Source organism: Perca fluviatilis, chromosome 13, assembly GCF_010015445.1.
Source record: "Perca fluviatilis chromosome 13, GENO_Pfluv_1.0, whole genome shotgun sequence".
Lineage (NCBI taxonomy): Eukaryota > Metazoa > Chordata > Actinopteri > Perciformes > Percidae > Perca > Perca fluviatilis.
Genome location: NC_053124.1, coordinates 26,805,661 through 26,826,954, shown reverse-complemented (window position 1 = coordinate 26,826,954; position 21,294 = coordinate 26,805,661). Strand labels below are relative to the sequence as shown.

Below are 21,294 nucleotides of genomic sequence, written 5' to 3'. Positions count from 1 at the left end.
TCTCATCTGGTCCTGTTGGAGTCGGAGAGCGTCGGTGTCGATGGCTGGCGGTGGCAGCTGGGAAATGAGGGTTTCAGTCTCGCCCAACCATGGCTCCAGCTCCTCGTAGGTCTCCCAGAACCGAGCTACCAAAACCTGGGCCTGCTCCAGGGCTGAGAACCGCTCACTGTGGCTCTGACTCACTGCATCATAACGAGCACTGAGAGAATCTGTCTTCACCTGAAGAAGAAAGTGACGACTTGTCAGTTAAGCAGTGTGTCCCTCACTTTCCATTCTCAATCAATCCATCCCTTTCCCGTTATTAAATTTACACAAAACGTAAATTTCTCCTGCTCAGTCTCTTCCTCTTAATTCTCCATCAGTGACTCACTATCAGTGCGTCCTTCTGGGCATCGCTGCAGGTTTCCAGGATGTCGTCTCTGGTGCTGAGCAGCTGATCCACAGTGTCTTTGTGTCGGATGATATCGATGTTGAAGGCCCTCTGCACTTGCATCTGGGCCACCGTCACGTCGGGCTCCAGGCTCAGGGGCCCCAGAGACTTCAATTTCCGCTCCGTCTCCCCAACCCAGGCCAGCTCTGCATCCACTGCCTCCTCGTACTGAAAGGAGGAGTGAGTGTTTAGCAGGTGTAAGTGCCCACGGTAAAATAGACAAATCTAACGGAAAGTTAGCTCTACATTCATCTTTGCACATAGGTGAAACTGCTTGCAGTACCTGTTGTGACCTCTGGATGGCAGCTTGTACCAGCTGCACACGCTGAGTGATTGTTTCATCAGACTGGCGGTAGCGCTGGTTGGCATCGGCGACCAGGCGGTCGAGGCCCTCGCGGGCTCGCCACGGCACCAGATCCAGCAGGGCGCTGCCCACCTCGTTCACCGTATCCAGCACCAGGCGCTTCTCTGCCGACACCTTCTTCAGCTCCTGCAAAAGTGAAAGATGAGTTTAACAAAGCAAAAGCTGCAATCGAGTGGAAACGTATGCTTGAATATGGGTAAATAAAACTTCATAGACAAATGTAAAGCTGAAATTAAATTGACTAAATGGCATTCAGTGCATCATACAGTTGTTTTATGCTGCCGGGGGTTGCACTACTTGTGTGCGTGGTAAACTGAAAGCATTTTAAATTCTAAACAACTGAAAATGTCATTGTAGAATGAAAAGACTGGAAAGAGGCAACAAATTAAATGACAATAATTTCTTCAACAGCTTTTACAAACTGTTCCAAGAATTCAATGTTACTATGGTAACTCAGCTGTGGGCGGGTTATTATTGGAACGGCTGAAAATGTCATTACATACAGGAGATGTCATCAAATCAGTTGTTCTTTTCAAATAATTAATAAACTAATAAGTTTATTTTTTTCTATTTAAAAAAAATATCATCTTTTAAAGGTCCTATGACATGTTTATTTTTTTCTATTTTAAAAAAATATCATCTAAATGTCCTATGACATGAAATAGTGAGTCATATACAACATCACACGTAAACACTGTACCTTAACTGTTGTAATTAAACTGCCTGCAAAAACCGAAATGTTTAAATAGGGAATTATAAAGGCAGAAATGAGCTGCTGCATGGATTCTGGTTTGTAATTGATAGTATGTATGTTTTACAGTGTCCTTTATAATAATAAAAACAATCTAATTTCTTTAAAAAAATAAATCAATAAATGGATATCTATCTTATACTCCATCTACCTTCTGTCTTTCCTGGTAGGCGGGCGTGGCGTCGGGCTCCATATTGTTAAGCTCCGCCTCCACGCTGTCCAGCCACTGGTTGATGTCGTCGTGGGCGCTGGCGAATCGCGTGGCCAGCTGCAGGGCCTGCTCCAGGGTGCGGAGGGCCTTGCTGCTGCCGGCTGTCATCTCAGCATAGCGAGACTTGATGCCATCCAGCTTCTCCTGGATCAGGAGAACTTCCTCACCTGCAGGAGGACACACAGGTCTGGTCACACACTGTCCTGAGGCTTTCATAAATCCGTATCCATAAATCAGTCTGCATCCAACAATGAACCATGTGCTGAGTTTATAGAAAATATAAATTTCTAGTTTTCAAATACTATTTATTTTTGAGAATTTTGCACTTGTTTACTGTGGACTCACACATTCCTTTACATATCCACTTTTGGGGTCTTAATCCTTATATTATCTATTACTAATACAATTCACCATTACGAATATGTTCTGCAAAATCTCACAGCACCCTCATGTTGACATTTCTGCATACCTCTCATGGCCACATTTGTGTAAAAAAAGTGTATTATGAGGTAGACCAACAATGTCAGGTCAGTCAGCATGGCTAATATCATGAGAAGGGAGACACAAACCAGATGTTACGGTTTGGTTCACCGCTGATACAAATATGTGTGGTTTGGATATGAATCTACAACAACTAAAGGAAAACAGTGTTTTAGTTTCTTTCCACTGTGATAACTGTGTGTCAACATACAATTCATAATATACAGATTGCTTTATTGATTTTAGTTACTAACCATTAAAACATATGGGGAAAGATGATGACACCAGTCAGACACCTTCCAGCACAAATTGGAAAATGACCAAGGATAACCGTTTAACCATTGTATTTAATATCACACAGGACACAGAAAAAAATCCGGTTGGGAAAAGCTAAAGAAAATTAGGAGTCTGAAATTACCTGTGGTCTGTTTTAGTAAGGCCTGCCCATTCTTGATGGCCTGGTCCACGGTCTTCTTCCTGCTCACAATCTCTTCATTTAGAGACTGAAGGAAGGAAGAAAGCAAAAGTTAACCTGTGGTAGATAAAACAAATTGTTCTCTTTGGCTCCAAGGACAACATCTTAAGTGTGATAACAGTGTGCATCCTTTATTTAACTGTTCAATCAAGTTTAAGTAATAAAACACCAGTGTGTTTGTGCTTCATGTCTATTCTTTGTACTAACGATGCAAAAGCTAATATAAAAAAAAGGTACTGAAGGAAATTATTATGTAAATTCACTCATGATCCAAGTCCCACAGTCTGTGTTCCTGATTCACATACTGTATATATAATGTCATAAGTAGATATTTTATTGGTATATCTTTTTATATATAGGAGCCTTTACTTGATTCAAAATATGATATTATTGCAATTCTTCATGTATACTGAAATCCCTTTGCCTAATACATTTACTAACTACTGGTTCTCATGTTTTGGAAGGAATAACTAAGTTGGCATTCAGTGTGTTGATGAAGTCGTACCAGAGTGTGTTTGTGCTGCTCGGCCAGCAGCTGATGCTGGTAGCTCTGGACAGAGACCTGAGCCAGCCTCTGAGCCACCTCTGCCAGCCAGTTCAGCACCTCTACCTCCTCCTCCCCAAACAGCTGAGCGTTAGCCAGCGCCTGCTCCAGCATGCCCGCCCGCCTGGAGCACCAATCAGTAAGTTCCGAGTGACCTGACCTGACCGCCCCCACGCGTTCACTTAACCAATCACGGTCGGCCGCACAGCTGAGCGGGGTCAGCGATTGGCTTAGGGACTCGAGGCGGTCAACCTCGGCTTCATGTGAGGACACGTCCTCTTGAACCGCCTGGGAGGTGTGTGTGTGTGTGTGTGTGTGTGTGTTTGTGTTTGTGTTTGAGGGGAGGGTGAAGGATAGTGAGAAAAGAACAGCAAAACGACAGAAAAACAGATGGATAAAAACTCAAAACGAGCATGCAAATGACAAATCATAACTTAATAGGAAATCATACACATAAATGAATGAATGAGTAGAACAACTTAAAAAAAACTTGACACAATTGAAAAATAAAAACTCAACTTAGCATGAGTAAAGCAAGAAATGGACTTGTATGTTTGGGTGCTTTGTGGATCTTATGCCTCGTGCTTCCTCTTCCAGCATCTTTCCATTGAGTTACACTGGATTAGATTAAGTGCGGGAGCATTTTTTATCAAGACTGCTGATTGCACGCGTGTTTGCTATTATGAATCATTCTCTATTCAAACAGGGACTGCAAAATACTAACCATACTTAAAGGTAAGTAAGTAAGACATTGAGTATTTTCCTGTCTGGAACAACTGTGAATCTATTAAATGGACAATGTGCCATGTTTAGCCTTTACTTTACTAAGCATGTCAACATTTACGAGCACCTTCTTATGAATTCGATCTTCTTCCTACCCCTCTTGAGAAGATTTATGTGTGCATTTTTTCACCTTTTTTGCTTAGAGGACCCAATAAAAAAAAATACTCACGCAGGCATGGATTCTGCTCATTGACACACCTAAATATCAACCTTTGTGACTTTTTCATGAGGTGAGGGTCTGTGGAACAAAGGGGGCCGAACGGTACCTTGTGCTTCACGATCTGCTGGGTGATCTTGGCCGTCTGGGTTCCCATGGGCTCGGCGGAGCTCAGGCGTCTCTCCGTGGCACTCAGCCATTCTCCCAGCGGCTCCACGGCTTCGTGGAACTGAAGAGCCAAAACCTGCAGCTCCTCCAACTGCCTCTGCCTAAAGGACGGAAGGGGGAGGAGGAGATGAGGAGGAGGAGGAGGAGGAGGAGGAGCTTTTATTGCTATTTTATTGCTTTCACTGATTTTGTTGCTCAACTCGGACCTGATTTTGTGTCACACAGCTGCCAACTTTTATTACAAATACAGTTTATGAAACGCTTGTGACATTTTTATGATTCGTTATTAAATTTGAAAGAATTTCATACAGAGATAAAATGTAATATTTTATGCGTTTGAGACAGAGAGAGGGAAGGAGGTTGTTGCAAAGCGGTGAGAAAACACATCATGTCTGTCTTTTTGTGTGTGTCAACAGAAGCATCAAACGGCGTGCATATAAAGAAATCAGTAGTGTGTGTGTGTGTGTGTGTGTGTATGCACATACACTTGCAGTATTTATGTTGTTAGTGTTCATAGTAGACAGTGTAATACATTCCAAAGACATCATGCCTAACAAGTTGTCAGGCATGAATGTTTTATAACCATTATATAAATATGACACTAGTTAACATGAGATCATCTGGGATATCAACCCTCTTCACTGTGTTTTGCTGTGTGTACTCATTTCCCCGTAAAGAGTCATTTCTTTCCCCGGTGAACGTAAGAGCTGCTGAAATTACTCGCAGACCACAAAAACCAAAAGTAATGATACTATTCAACAGAGCCACACACAGATGAAACAGAAAATAACCACAAGATAACATGCTGTTGAGGAACACCACCAATTACTTTCCCAAACCGCATATTTACAACAAGACAAATCTGTGACTTTTTGCTTTCTGTGATATTACCTGCGTTGCCTCTTCGAGGGATAAAATGGAAAGGATTGATCATTTTGAAGTGTCAACAATCATCGAGAGATACAGAGCTGAAATCTCAAGAAAGCCAGGAGCATCTATAAGTGCCAGGATGATCATAAGAGAGCAGTATGATATCTTGGTATTGACTGCTACTGGGAAATTACATTTTTTTTTCTTCTTCTTACTCTATGGGGAATTTAGAGATCCAAGAGCTTAAACTCAGATCCTTCCCACCCTGAAGCCCCCCCCGTGTACCGTAGAGGAGTCTTACCTGCCGCTGGCCTTGTCCAGCAGGTCAGTCCATCTCTCTGCTAGACACTGAAGCTGGGTCTGAATCTTCTCTCGGTCATGAGTGTCCGCTGTGGCTGCGATCCTCTCTCCCTCAGCGCTGATCATCTCCACCGTCGGCCGGCGGTCATCTAACAATCTCTGGAGCAGCTGGAGGAAGAGAAACACACACAGTTATTGGAACAAATGTACGTATTAGAGTTATTGGTACAAATCATTTCTCTTTACAGCGGCAATTAAGATCGACCATGGGCCAGTTTTTTAAGGACTGTTCATGGGGGGGTGGGCGGGGTTGTACAGGTTCAATGTTCATTTCATTTCAGTTCAGTAAAATGCATCGTCTTTTACGGAAAATATATATAAAATGCCTTTAAGGCATCTGAGAGGCAGCCTCTGATCACACATTCACACCTGGAAGCTGCCCAGCACAACCACCGTCTGATTTGCTGGCCACTGAGCAGCTCCACTGGAGCAGTTGGCGTTAAGGGCCTTGCTCAAGGGCACCTCAGTGGTATTAATGAGGGAGGGACAAGGGCTGCTCTTTCCCTTTCCCCAACCAGATTTTATCCTGTTGGTCTGGGGATTGAACCGACGACCTCCCGGTCACAAGCTCTCTTCTCTAACGTCTAGGCACCACTGCCCCAAATGCATTAAAGGCATTTAATATATATGAGTGCCTTGGTTCCTTACTTGATGTCTACTGGATTTGTTCCGCCTTTTTATCACTAATCTAACTTCCAAGAAGCTCTCCGATCTCTTCCGTTTTTCATAATAAAATGCATTGATATAATGAGCTCCTTATGGGGCTGCAGTATTATATATTACAAAGTCATATTTGAGATTTACATGAGCCTCATATTTATATTGTTATCTACAGATGAGTGATGTGTGAAAAAAATCATGAAAATATTTTAACGTAACCTATGAAAACTTCAGCTTTGTAAAGGGGGCAACTAGTTTTGCTAGAGGGCCAGATTTGTCCCTCGTGCGGCTATTTGACTAACACTGCTTTACAGTATTTCTGTAAACTTAGAGGTGGTTCTCAAATGTAGTCTGAATGAAAGTTACGTCCTTCCTGGTTAGATAGCAGCTTCTCTGTCTGCTTTGAACCAACAGCTTGCAATTGAGCCTTGGAATGCACTTCTCTACAGTTTACGCTCTCTTTCTCAGCCAAACGGTGACACCACTCTTTGTCACGGATGTAAACACGTGTGATTGATCGCTGGTCGAGACTGCAGCACACTTATGTGCACAAACACAGGAAGTGTATGTTGGATAAACAGGGAAAAACTGTGTGTGTGTGTGTCTCTCTGAAAACAATACAAATCCACCAGGCATGTGTGTTTGTGTGTCTGTTTTTATGCCAGTCCGACTGGCAGACGGTCAACTGGGGCCGTTTGGATGCCAGGCAGACAGATCATTGACTGTGTGCGTGCGTGTGTGTGTGTGTGTGTGTGTGTGTGTGTGTGTGTGTCATTCAAATATCTATTGTTTGTGATTCAAGGACACTGAGGACATCTGAATGTCAATGTCTCAAATCAACCCGTCTGATAAATAAAAGAACTGTTTCTCACAATAATGTTTAATAAATAAATAAATGAATAATCCAGAAAAATTTAAAGTTAAAAAAATCTAATCCACAGACGAAGGATGTGGGTGGCAGTATCTTAAAACTGTCACCGCTTCAAATCCCAAAAATGAAAAATCTGAGCAGACCCTTAATGAAAATCACTTTTCATCAAAATGTACTCTTGATGACTTACAGCAAGACACTGCTGTCTGCCGGTTTAAGCTTTAAATCTCTCGGTTCAGTTTTGATTTCTGGAAGAATATGAAGATTTCTTATCAACTTGTGTTCTTACATGTGAAAAGAGGGTTTTATTTTAATGCGCTTCATCCTTCTCCTACCTTTTGTTCTTGGATCTGGGCCTTGACTACGCGGTACTCGGCAGATGGGGGCTTTTGATTGGCCACCAGCTCCTCTGTGTCGCTCAGCCAGCTTAGCAGAGGCTCGAGAGCATCCTGGAATTTCCCACAGTGCAACAGGGCCTCCTGCAGCTGGGCGATCCGCTCTGCCAACTGAAGACAGGGGCGACAGAGTTGAGAAAGGTCGGTATAATATAATAGTATACTGTGTATTAAACAAGTCTATATAAGTCTGAACGTCAGAGGGTCATAGAGTGAAGTCGTACCCGCTTGTTGAGGGAGTTCCATTGAAGGTTGGTGGTCTCCAGGTCGTGCTCCAGTGCCTGGGTGTCGGTGTGTTTGGTGGCGCTCTGGATCAGACCCTGACCCACTGCATTGACGTGCTGCAGCTTTGGTTGAATGCTGTCCACCTGCTCTCTCTCCACGGCCTGGAAGAGGAAGCCAGAAAAAGGGTTAGAATTGATTTGTTGAACACGTAAGCAAGAAAAGAAGGCCTTAGTTTAAACAGTTTATTTGAAAGTAGAAGTCAAATATACACTGAGCATTTATTCAGCGTGACAACAAATGGAAATCAACTTTACCACATTATGGACCTATATATAGGAGCAACTGGATATTAGGAGAGGAAAGACAGACACAGGGATGTGCAGAGATAAGAGAGGAGTGGGAGACAGGAAGGGAACAGAAGAAATGAGGGTTGGAGGGAGGAGAAAAAAAAAGAGGAGGGGGAGAAGAGGATTATGGGGATTAGAGGGTTAGGCAAGTAAGGGGCTGGCTGGAAAAGGCTGAGTCGACAACACACACACACTGCAGAGTACACTAACACACGTATATGGGTGCACACAACCTTCACTTAATCACACGCAAGCAGACACTCAGACCAACACTCACACACACATTTATAGCAAATACACACACAACTTCGCCTGTCTGGACACATTACTCTCACACAAACAGACACACACACAGACACACACACACACACACACGTCACAGTGGAGGGCTGGAGCCATCTTGTGATGACAATAGAGGCAGCCACCCGACACTAAAGACAACCAGACTTGACTTCCCTGGCTCTAAAAAGACGAAACGACAGCCAATACAGCTCGTCTGTCATCACAAATCTGGGCCGCTACTGTATCCAAACACCTAAGTACAGTAAGGGTTCTCAAAGTTTGGACCAGGGTCCCATTTGGGGTCATTGGGAAGATTCTAGAAGTCCCAAACAATTAAGTGTATAACATTCTCACAGTCAATAAGTCTTTAAAGTCATTAATCGTGCAAAAGTGCCCCACGTCCACTGGTTAGAGCTTCACAAATCGCTTTTCTCTATTTTATACCATTGTCAATTGAATATAGTTGTTTTTGAAAATGGTGACTGGACAAGAGAAAGAAGTTTCAATTTCTGTCAAACTAAAGACTAAAAGACTCATTGATCAATTAAGGAATTATTTGATAATGAAAGTAATCATTAATTGTAGCCCTAAAACAATACAAGGAAACTCTGAATCGAATGCCCCTTTACAAAACTGTACGACTTTCATCATTTCGATTTTTCATTTCATAATTTGGAAAACATCCCTGACCTATAAAATCTTGTCCCTGCCTGATTTGTAAATGTTGTTTTTTGAAAGGGGTAAACGGTCTGGTTTTTCCTTCTGTTGGTTTTACTGTGGAGGAAAACAACCCAAAACCAAACAGCTAATGAAATAAGTGAGAAAAAAAGAGAATACATTCAGCTAAATTCCTGAAAACCATTCTGCTATACGCAACAATTCACAAAACCATTTTTCACGATTTCACCAGTAAACCACTACAGATTTAAGTCCTTTCATCTGGTCGTTCCTGGGACAAAATCCTGACATATTGGGGTCTGAGGCGGGGGGGGGGGGATAGAGGGAGAGAGAAGGTTTGAGGAGTCCTGACATCAAGGCCCACAGGGGGAGAATTAGGCCTGGTGGTTTATAATGCTGTGGCAGCCAAACCCCAGCGGCCACACAAAGAGACAGAGACACACACACATACACACACACAACTTACCAGATGTGCACGTCCAGAACACACACACACATACACACACACCAGATTTTGGTAAATCCAACGCCTGGGGGAAAATGGCTGGTGTGACAACACTGAAGAGGGTGCAGTTAAAGTGAGGGAGAGGGAAAATGTAGGTTCGGGTTTCAGTGGAATACCACTACGGCCTGGAAGAAGCTACAACAGTCGTGGGTGTCAAATAATAATAAACCACTGCAGACTACTGAACCTAATACAACTGAAGTGAAAGAATCTGAACAAGAAATGTTTCCCCCACCCCCATTTGTACCACTACATCTAAAAGATGTATTTGTGACGATACATTTTTTTCATCTTGAAATAATATCACTCCTACGACCTCCAATAAACAGCCAGCTATCAGACTGCAAACCGCAGCGGATCTGAAAATTCTCACCACAAAATTAAAGCAAAACAGTATGCTTATACGCATGGGTAAAGAAGATGGGTCTCTCTGAATACTAGTACAGGTTTATGGAAGAATGTGAAACATCACTGAGTTTCCACTGTGATGATTCTTGGATGATTTCAAATTAAAAAAGGCAAAATCAACCCAACCGACAAAACAAGGCCAAATTAAAAAGAGTTGTAATTTGCCTTTCATTCAGAATGTATTCCTCTGCATTTAAAAGCTGTCAAAGCCTTAGATTTGAGATTTATGACGTGTTGAGGATGTTTACAGACACAGTACTGAGTTGGTGTATTAGATCAGCTGGAAGTGGTTGAGCTAGAACGTGTTTCTGAGACTGTGCAGTGGGTCATAATCAAAAGGTTTACAGGTTTCTGCTCATCTGGTTTAAATATGGCATCAAACTACAGGTTCTCCATGCCAAGGCGTTGTGTGTGTGTGTGTGTGTGTGTGTGTATATATATATATATATATATATATATATATATAGTACCTAATCTGTGCATGTGTTTATCCGAGTGTGTATAAATCTATGTGCGTGATTATGTGTGTGTGAAAAGAGGTTTTCTACAGGTATGAATCTCAGTGCACTATTAAATATGAATGAGAAGTGTGTGTGTGTGTGTGTGTGTGTGTGTGTTTGAGAGTGTGTTCCTATCCAGTTTGGACGCAGCTGTGTTGTGGTGATGGGCGTCATAGTTGCTTGGAACAGGAAGTCTGTCGGCCAGAACAACAATGACTGTAGCCATGACCTGCTCCACCCTAGGCCTTATCCTGGTGTGTGTGTGTGTGTGTGTGTGTGTGTGTGTGTGTGTGTGTGTGTGTGTGTGTGTGTGTGTGTGTGTGTGTCAGAGATAGAAGGGAACAGAAAAGGAAAAAACAGGGAAAGTACACCCATTCATCATCTAAACATACACTGGAATGTATATTAACATGTTATAGGTTCTGTGTGCCTACATGTCTGTCCATTCTACCTCCTTTCTTTCTTCTGTTGCTCTCTATGTGTTTTCTCTCTTTCTGTCTCTATTCCAGCCGCCCTCTCTGCTCCTTCTGTCCCTCGCCAGCTCTAAGTGGTTAACTCCACTAAACCAGAGCTCTGGAAAAGGTCCCAAATACTTGTCATTCTTCCCCCACCTCAGCCAGCACGCAGCAACACCAACTCTTAACTGAGCTCACTGAACTTATTACCACCGTACTTGTCATCCTTCTGCCTACAACTTCTCCTCTTCCTCTCATCACTCATCTCTCTACCTCTTCTCTTCTGCTCCCCCTACCACAGCTGCCTCCTCTTTTCCCTCATCCTCTCCTTTGTCCTACTCAGTCTCTCCATCTGGACCGCACTTGCGTTCTCACTTCAGCCGCAGTTCAGTGTGGACAGGCAATAAAAAACATTGGGATGAAAAGTACATCTGACTAAAGCTGGGCAGGTGGACACTGACTAAATACAGTTTGCATTTATTTGTCTCCTCAAATAGACATCAGTTTGAGAGGCTGTTTAAATGCACAGGAGGAGGAAAGAATTGACAGTTTTTTTTTGTCATGTTCATCAAATAAACTGCAGGAATTTGAAAGAATACAGATTTTTGTCTGGTTCTTGGTGAGTTTTACGCTTTGATAATTTCATAAAAACATTTACAAAACAGCATTCAAAAACTCCGGTGAGGTGAGTGAGGAAAAGAGGTTGGACCAGAGGGTAACATCTAACTCAAAAGTGGAGCTGTAACGATTAATCAATTGACATAAAATGAATCTGCGACTATTTTTTAGAATCGATAAATTGTTTTAGACATTTTTCAAACAAGAAATCCAAACATTTGCTGGGCAAAGCATCTCAAATGTGATGATTTGCTGATTTTCTTTGACATTTTTGTGAGCTATTTAATTACTTTATCTTGGGTTCTGGGATATTATAGCGAGCCCCTTTCATTATTTTCTGACATTTAATAGACAAAGTGATTAATGGTTTAACAGAGAAAAAGATTGATAGATTAAATGATTATGAAAACAATCCTTATCTGCAGCCCTACTTTAAATCCCTAAACTAAATAAACAAAGTAAAAATAAAAAAAAAACATCCTTAAGTATTATTTATTAAGAGTTTAACACTCAAAAACTAATTTGCATCATCTGGACTGTGTAGGTGTGCTTTGATCAGATTGCGATCGATCAGAAAAGTAAGTGACATCACTTCTTTCAACTGAACCACGCCTATTTAAAATGAGTAAGAAGAGCACAATAACCAAATCCTTTTCTGAGAGCAGACAGTGTGAGTGTATGTCTCTTGTACATGTACATGAACGTGTGTGTGTGTGTGTGTGTGTGTGTGTGTGTGTGTGTGTGTGTGTGTGTGTGTGTGTGTGTGTGGATTCTCTATATTTAGCTGTCATCTGTCAAGCCAATAACGCAGAGGAGAGGAATAGCTGCATTGATGGAGTGTGTCCGAAACATCACTCAAGGACAATCAATTTCTTAATCGGGACAGATGAGGAACATGTCGCTCCTGACAAAACAACGCAGACAATTACAAGTGACAGCACATAGAAACACATGGCACTTCTGCCAAAAAAATATAAGAAAATAAGGAAGAAAATATGCTGAGCATCCAGAACTAGTATCTCGAAGAAATTGAGAGCGTGTAAGATGTTGCGTGGCTGCACAGAGTTTTCCAACTTGTTATCAAAGCTTTAAAGTAGTTCTCTGAAGCTGCGTCCTCTCCTTTCATCTTTCTTTCCCTTCATAACTGATTTCCATAACTACGTGACCATGAATAGAGCTGGTGGTCATATGGAAAAACCTGTGCATCTTTAAAGTGATGCCTCTAAAGCTACACTCGCGACACAGTTGGACCGAAGAGACCGGTATGCAAGACATGCAGAAGAAAGAAAGGAACAGTGACTGAATGCAATAAGTGTATGGGAGCGATAAATAGAAAACCAGAGGGGGGGGAAATGATTCTGTACCATCATGTGTAAAGGGTTTCTCCTAAAAAGCAACATGACAGCCAGTAACAGCACTGCTATCACTTTGCTTTTCCATCACACACCCACACCTCCCTCCCTCTCCCTTTATTCCTGCCTCAGCCTTCGTCTCGCGCTCTCTTCCTGTCTTTCAACCCCTCATCCTTCCTTGCACTCCCTCCTTTCTCTTTTAATGGAACAAGGAATGAGGGGAGGAAGGAAAGGGTAGAAATCGGTTTCCAAACTAATGTCGATGGGGGGGGGGGAAACTATTTTGCCAGAAGGGCTTTGCTTTAAGCCACGGATTAACCGATCTGAGACACAGGGCTGAAAGGGGTTAATGGGCTAATAAATCCCATTTGAAACCAGTGTTGCTTGAACATCAACAAACAGATACAAATCTGATGCAAATGTTGCCTGCATTCAAAGCATTTTGGCTCAAACCTTACCATCCTCTTTTTCTTCCCCTTTATAGAGAGCCGAAGTCAAGCCCTTCTACTTCCGGTCCATGGGACCGGAAGTAGAATATGAACAAGAGTCAATGGAGAGATAATAATTATTTTTTGATCCCGTTTGAATGGATTACAAATATGATGTTTGTCAATTTAAAACATGATTTTTCAACCGAAGAAAGTCTCCGTTTGTTGTTAAACTGTTGAAGTATAAGACTGTGAAAATACGTAATTAGAAAGACTACACGCTTGTCTGTGTGTATCGTACCGGGGATGTAACGTTACTCTAATGAGCAGCGGATCTCGCTTGTTCTTTTGCTTCTCTGCTGAAAACACTTCACTGGATAAAACACATCAGGTAAGATAACGTTACATGTGTTGTGGAACAGAGCTAAGCTAGCTAGCTAGCGAGCAAGTTGAGCATCAAGCTAGGTGACGTAAATTGTGTGAGACAGGAGATGTAGTTCACTGAGCGGTTTCACACAAAACCAAGTGGTACTACGACAAACCTACGGGTAACTGAGACTTTCTTCGGTTGAAAAAATTATCTTTTAAATTGACGAACATCAGATGTGTAATCCATGGCTCAATTCAAACGGGATCAAAAAATGATTTGCCTCTCCCCGTTCACTACCGTTCATATGTTTTCCAAGTTAAGGTCCCATGAGGTCCACCGGAAGGGGCATGACTTCGGCTCTCTATTGTCCCACCAGCGTTTCTTCTTCACTTTCAGGAATAGGATTGTTTTGATCACACTAGAACTGCTTTTTAGGCACCGACCGAATTGTTTCTGAAGTATCGAAAAATGTGATCTTCATTCAATACCCAATTTCAATACCTAAGGAGTAAATCTCATCAGCGTCGGTGAGCCAGTAAGCATGCAGCATGCTTCTACCAAGTTCTAATAAGGTTTGTGATTGGCTGTCTAACGTTAGACGTCTAGGAAGGAGGCAGGGGCTCACGTAGTAGGCGCTGAAAAATAAATAAAAAGATTTGTGCTGTAATGTGTAATGTTGTAATTTCTTTTTGTTTTATAAATTCGGTCTCGAAAAAATTATTGTTTAGGAACCGGTGTCGAAGTCGCGGTATTAGATTACACACATCCTTTTCCTTCATTCAAGTCATCAGTGCTCTTCCCATATTTTTGGGAATGTTTGTGCTGCTGATCAGCTCCCTGTGAGACAGGCAAAGAGAGTGTAATGTATGATTCGTAAGAGCTGTGTTGTCTCACTGATATCGCTGTGAGAGAAGAGGAGTGATGTGTAGGCAAAAATATGTAAAATCATTGAAAATACGCTTCAAATTTGCGATCTCCTTTTTACATTTTGAGAGCATGCACATTCAATTCCAGTGGGAGATCAATGTGTTCCCGCATTTGCTTTCATGCTTTTCTGTGTTCCTGAACACGTCCCCCTCCTTCTCTCCCTCTGTCTTTCGCAGGTTTATCCCGGAGGCGGTTGTTCAGAACCAGAATTATCACATCAATCAAAACATAAATGTATGAGCCGCAGTCCTGAAGCCACCTGGTTCTCTCTATCCCTGTGTTTCTCTCTTTCTCTCTTTGCTTCAACATCTTTCGCTCAATGCCTCATCTTTTTTCCAAACCATTTGTTCCTTCTATTCCATCTTGTATTGGAAATGATTTGGAAACAGCAGATTTCATAAACCTACAGTTAGTCTTTTTTTAATGCCACAGAGTTATTTTCATGTCGTAACCAATAATAAGACATACAACTGGAAAAAAGCAGTGTATATCCAGTAAAACAGGTTATGCAATTTCTGAAATATAAATATGCAGTGCAACAAAAAAAAAAAAACGGTTATGAAGTCCAAATCAGTTTGGACTTCATACAAACTCTGTTCTGTGTTCATCCACGTGGCCATGCAGCTTAAAAAAAACCTGTCACTACATGGCAGAAATAATTAATATTTGTATGCGATATGCCTTGAAACTTTAATGGATTTCAATTAAGATAATTTAAGGATTTTTGAGGACCCTTTAAATCTTGTGTCTTGTAACGGGCTTTGAATGAAACATGCAATTTCTGCCATTTTTCTAAATCTGCATATAAGCTGCTGTCAGTCAGTCTGTCTGTACTGTGCGTTCCCTCGCCCCACTTCATCAAACAGCATGCAAAGCCAGTCCATCCATCTGTCTGTCTGTATGTCTGTCTGTTTGTGGGGCGCACATACACACACACTGTGCCTTAAAATGAGCTCCATATTAATCCAAAGACCTTCTGCTTGTGTGTGCCTGCCAGCGTAGCTCTCTTATCATTGTACCAAAGCCTCATGCAGCGCTAAAAGGTGCTCCTCCGTGCAAACAATAGCTTCCTCCATCCAACCTCCCTGTTGCCTGTCACAACTCTTTTTGTGTCTGCTTCTTTGTCTTTTTAAACTCAGTGAGCATATCTGTCTCAACACTGTCCCTTTTCAATGAATTTCTATCAGCAACTTAACGTGAAAATTGCCTGCTGTTGCTGTTGTTGGTTTTGCATCGGAGCAGAAAATTGAAGTGGGGTGGGAGATACAAAGACAGAAGAACTGAGAGCAAAAAAAAGATAGATGTGAGAAATGAGAAATAAAAAAGGCCAACAGAGATGTAAGGGAAAGTGTGACAGGTCGGTGTACAACACACAAAACAGAGAGCGAAAGACAGCACCGTCAACAGGCCAGAGTCCAGAGTTCCAGTGTTAGCCCCGACACATTCTTATCAGACATCTAAGTTTATATTCCCCAGACAACTTCAAACACTTGTTTGTGTAGCCATGTTGGCAGAGGCAGCTCCCCTCACAAAGTGCCACAGTATTTACCTCTCACCTTCTTATCTCAGCAACACCAGCCAAGCATGAAGGAGGAGACGAGAGGGAGGTTTGGGAGAGTCAGTTGAGGAGAGTGAGCATGGCCGAAGAAGGGGGATTTCATCACAAAACAAAAGTGCATGTGTCACCTTTCAGAAATGTTAACAAAAACACATTACGAAAACAAGGACCCAGTGTTTCTGTGGTACAGTTGCATGTTATAACTGATGTACTAGTAAGCTGGCGTTACAAAATGTCACAAAATCAAAACCAAGTGTCTCAAAATCCTACAATATGTAAAGTATGCACAGTAGATCTAGTTTTGATGCATACAGGCCACTCAAAAGGGGGGCCTAATTGTGGCGGTTTCTTTTAAGATGTTTATATTTCTGACTTTCAAAAGCTTTTTCCCTTTGTTGTTGCAGATCTACAGCACTCTGTATAACTATAACTCTCCTCTATTAGATGTGAGTGGACACAACTAATTACATTAAACTAAAGCCAGAGAGGCTGTGACTGCAGGCAGAACAAACAAATGGGAACTGATAACACATGAAGACACAACAATAAGTTACACACCAAAACAAACAGACACGCATACATTCTCACAAATACACATATAGTCAAATCATAAATCAACGCAAGGCCTGTGCCTGATGGAAACTATAATGTAATAAAAGAGGAGTTTGCATCGTCAGCATGGGATCAGGCACATCACACGCCACCCAAATCACACATGGCCTGTTCATGATGCCTGACATTACACCTCTACCAACTGGTTTGGAATGGGATAACTTTGTCTAGATGTTTTAGTAGTGAAATGCACATGGAATTTTCAAAATCAGACAAGGCTTTTAGCCTTCACCTCATACTTTTAATTTTGCATGTTTCACATGCAAAACAAAGAAACGTCCTCTCAACTAGGACTGTAATAAAGAATTGCAAAATTTTGAGTCTGTACGCAACAAAGATCAGGCAAATCTGGGCCAAACACTTGGCACATAACACATATCGCAGAGCTCCATAAAGCACGACAGCCTGTCAAACACACTGTCACATTGAGATACCATCTACATATACACACACACCTTTACATGCAGCCCACACAGTCAAACACAGAGGGAGATGGAAGAGGAGTGACAACACAAACAAAACAAGTCGAAGACTGAATGCAGATGAATGCAGAGAGACTAGTCCGACACAGCCACACTGACAGCCCTCTGTGTCGGGCCCATTCCAAGCTAATCTTGCAGCATTTATAGAATATCCATTTCAGATCCATGTCTGTACACAGCAGTGGCACTGTGTATACTGTGACAATGATTACATTCTAAGAAACCAAATCCACCCAAACAGTGAAAGTCCAGAAGTCTCGCTCCACATACAAACACACTGCCTCCTCAAACAGTAACCTTCCTCACAAATTACTTAAACAACATGGAAAACTGGCACGCATTACTTCTTGCACAGCTGGGAAACACTCGGCACCCGTGACTTTGTATGGACACATACCCTACTCTTCTGTACTCTATATACAGACAGTGTAAACACAACAATAGCGCGCCCTTGAGATAAATGTTATAAACTCTGCACTTGAGATCACCATTATAAGTGGCCCTCAGGCACACACTGCTCTTTTAGCTTCACACAAATAAACATGTGATCAATCTCAAATATGTGCATGCACTGTAGATTAGCACTGACCCCAACCCAAACACACACACACACACACACACACACACACACAAAGCGACCCTGACGGTAGTTTCCCATAAGTAGCAAAAAAAAACCTCGAAGCATCATATTGCAATCATTTAAAGCCCTACTACTGAAACACAACTAGCTAATTATGGCGTCTACATAACTTCACCCCACCCCACATACATTTTCCATGCTATGTCTCGATCTGTTACACGCAACGCTGAAATACCTGACCCAATTCTTTTTTTTATGGCTCTGTGTGTCCACATGCCCACATCTAATGCATTCATTGCTAAAAACAGACTTTTGCTCAGCTTTTACTCTTCACTTTTCTCATTAGGATAACAAACCAGGGTGTCTGTGGTTCAATTTTAATTCATTCTCTCTACTTGGCACTCTTTATGGGCATTGCATGGTCGTGTTAAATCTGTGCCAAATCACTCTGGATTTGTGCTTATACTAAAGGCTGAATAATAAATATATAAATGCTACAGTAAGTAAACCACCTCCCAGATGCAAGGTCTTTCAATACACAATACGACTGCACTATTCAATTCACGGTTTACCTCAGATCACTCAATTGTGTTATCATGCTATACCAACAGCACAATGAATGATGCTGTGGACTGAATACATCAACTCACAGCATCAATATGACGTTCTGTATACAGTCTTTTATGGGAATGAATTATCTTACAAAAATGTAAATGATAGCATACCTCTGCCTCTATGTCAGTGTCGGAACTTGGTACTATAGTTGTCCATTCGTTCTCTGCTTTAGAGCTCCTTCCTGACTCTAAGATGGGTTCTGCGTGACAAGCTGTGGCCCCCGTCTGGGGCTCATCTTCCTGGGGCCTACATGCCTGTGCCTGGCTTGTCTCTGTCTGCGTAAATAGGCTCTGTAGCAGGCCTGGCTCAAGCTGGTCCCAGGCCTGGTCTGTGGACATAAGTGGAGGAAAGTCCAGAGTAGAGCCGTCTGACTCCCAGTCACTGTCCCCTGTCATAGAGCCGAGGACAAACTCCACCCCATCCATCCCAGACTGGGTCCCTTCAGAGTACGAGTCCAAGTCCAGCTCCTGAGTATCCTCACAGCCTGAGCAGGCATCTGAGGGGCCAGGTTGGGGCCGCTCAGGTGCTGCCATGTAAACAAAGCTGTCAGGGGAAAGGAAGGCTCCCTCCTCCTCTGGGCAGTACGGCGGTTTGGGGACAGGACTCGGGGGAATGGAGTCCTCAAGAGGAGATGGGGGACAGTCACTGGAGTACTGGGGAGGCGCAGATACAGCCAGGTAAACAAAACTATCTGATACCACAAAGGCTTCTGAGTCTTTAGTATCCAACCCAGCACCACTAGGATCTGATTTAGAAGGTGACTGAGGTAAAGAGGAAGGAGGTGCTGAGTCCGTATGTTGAGGGTGTACGAGAGGAACAGAGTCTGATTTTGGGGTGCTAGCTGTCACTTCTGTTGAAGTTTCCAGATCTGGGTCTTGTTGTCCAGACATGTCCAGTCCTGAGACTACATCTGTGGGGACAACAAAAGTCTCCACTGCAAAGCATGTCCCTTCTGTCTCGCGAGTTATTGACATGGCCGGGTTGCTAATCTCTGAGGGGATTGGATCTTCTTGACAGGAAGTTTGAATGTCAACATCCTGTGTACATTCATTGTCGATTTCTTTTTCAACCGTGTGCGGAGGCTCAGGGGAGTGATCCATGAGAACTCCCTCACTACTGTCCAAACTTGGCTCAGATTGGTCATACACATCCCACTCTGTTCCTAACTCCTCTTCCTCTTTCAGTTCTCCCTCGTCCTGCTCGTTCTCCTCCTCCACTTGCTCTGCCTCCTCACAATAAGGGTTCACAGGGCTACGAGATGGAGAGGGGGCTCTCTCCTCACAATCCTCGCCATCACGCTCTGATGATGCGCCACTATCTGGGTCTGTTTCAGTCCGTGCATGTCTCCCCTGTTCACAGTCTGTCTGAGTAATATCATTAATACCAGTTCGGTCTGGTTGGGATGTGTGGACCCCACTGGAGTCTGACTCCAGTTGTTGACCAAGAGCAGAGTCTGTTTGGTTGCTCATCTCTTCTTCCTCTACCTCTGCTTTTTCCTCATTATAGTCAACATCACACTCTTCATCGATGAAACCATGTTCCCTTTCACAGTCTTGTGCTCGCACCAAGTCAAAGTTTGTCATCACTTCTATGTGCTCAGAGTGATTTAAATTAGAGCCTTCTGTAATATTTTCTGAGCCTGGAGCAAAGCTATTAGGCTCTACAGAGTTAACCACACCTAGAGAAAGAGTTCCTTCAAAATCTACCCAGGCAGTCTTTGCTTCTTCCTCTCTCTCCTCTTCCTTTAAACAGGGAAGTGTGTAGGGATCAAGAGGCTCAGGGTCTACACTCATCTCCACCCCCTCCTCTCCTTCATACGCTTGACATTGCCTCTCCAGTTCAAGGAAGAGGTCATCCGACTCAGCCTCTGAGCTGGGGCAGGGTGAGTCACTGGGGGCCCCGGGGCCACCAAACCCTGTGGGGGGAGTCAATACCGGCCAATGTCCAGAAGATCCTGTTAAATCCCATCCCTCTGATTCCAGTGTTTCCCTATCCCAAGACTGGTCAATAATCTCCCTATTCTCTAATTTAAGAACTGCCTCCCACTCTCTTTCCTCTCTCTGAGCTCTCTCCGCCTCTGCTTTGTCCCTTTCTTTCTTCCGTGCCTCCTCCTCCTCAAATATTGTGCTGCACTCTTCCTGCTCCTCATCTTCAAGCTCCTCAAGAATTCTGCGCTCGTCCTCCTCAAATTTGAGTTCGGAGGCTGTGCGCTCGAGCTCACTGCCATCAGCACCCCAGCCGAGCAGCCCCTCATCACATCCCTCCTGACTGATACAAGGGGAGAGAGGCAGACCTCCATATACTAACCCATCCTCCTCCCTCAGGAATGGAGATGGTGGGTCTAATAGATAAAGTGACTCCTCATCGGTGTTGCCATCATCCCCCAATAGGGGAGGTAAAGGGGGGAGAACAGGGATGTTGTGTCTCAGGCCGACATGGGTTCTTTTCCCTGTTGTTAAACTGCGGGGCCAGGTGCGGGCCTTGGTAGGAGGGCAGAAGACGGGTTTTGGTGGGATGAGAGGAGCATTGTCCCCCTGGTCCAAAAGAGGAGAGTCCCTCTCTGAATCTGAGGTCTTAACTGACTCAACGGTCTCTTCTGGGATCTGCCTAAATCCAGCTTTAGAAGAGCTACTAGTCCGTCTGTGGTGCTCCCTTTTTCTCTCTACCTGTCTGGAGACACTGGGGCTATGCTGTGGTGTATTCCCAGATACCTGGGTTGCCTGAGTCTGGCTAAAGGCAGGTAAATGTTCTTTGGAAGGTGACTGCACCACATGAGTCTGTTTGTGTTGCTTCTGCAGCACAGGATGAACCTGCTTTTGCCTGCTGAGAGGAT

The 21,294-nt window shown here is 43.2% G+C and overlaps 1 protein-coding gene across 1 annotated transcript in view; it reads right to left on the bottom strand.

Annotated features, from left to right (window-relative positions):
• The window catches only part of LOC120570886 (microtubule-actin cross-linking factor 1-like), a 124,751-nt gene that overhangs the window by 25,558 nt on the left and 77,899 nt on the right, over positions 1–21,294 (bottom strand). The window contains 10 exon segments of the mRNA XM_039819503.1: positions 1–219; positions 371–598; positions 714–920; positions 1,697–1,923; positions 2,655–2,739; positions 3,217–3,543; positions 4,305–4,464; positions 5,535–5,701; positions 7,460–7,630; positions 7,744–7,905. Coding sequence (XP_039675437.1) covers positions 1–219; positions 371–598; positions 714–920; positions 1,697–1,923; positions 2,655–2,739; positions 3,217–3,543; positions 4,305–4,464; positions 5,535–5,701; positions 7,460–7,630; positions 7,744–7,905 — 1,953 coding nt within the window.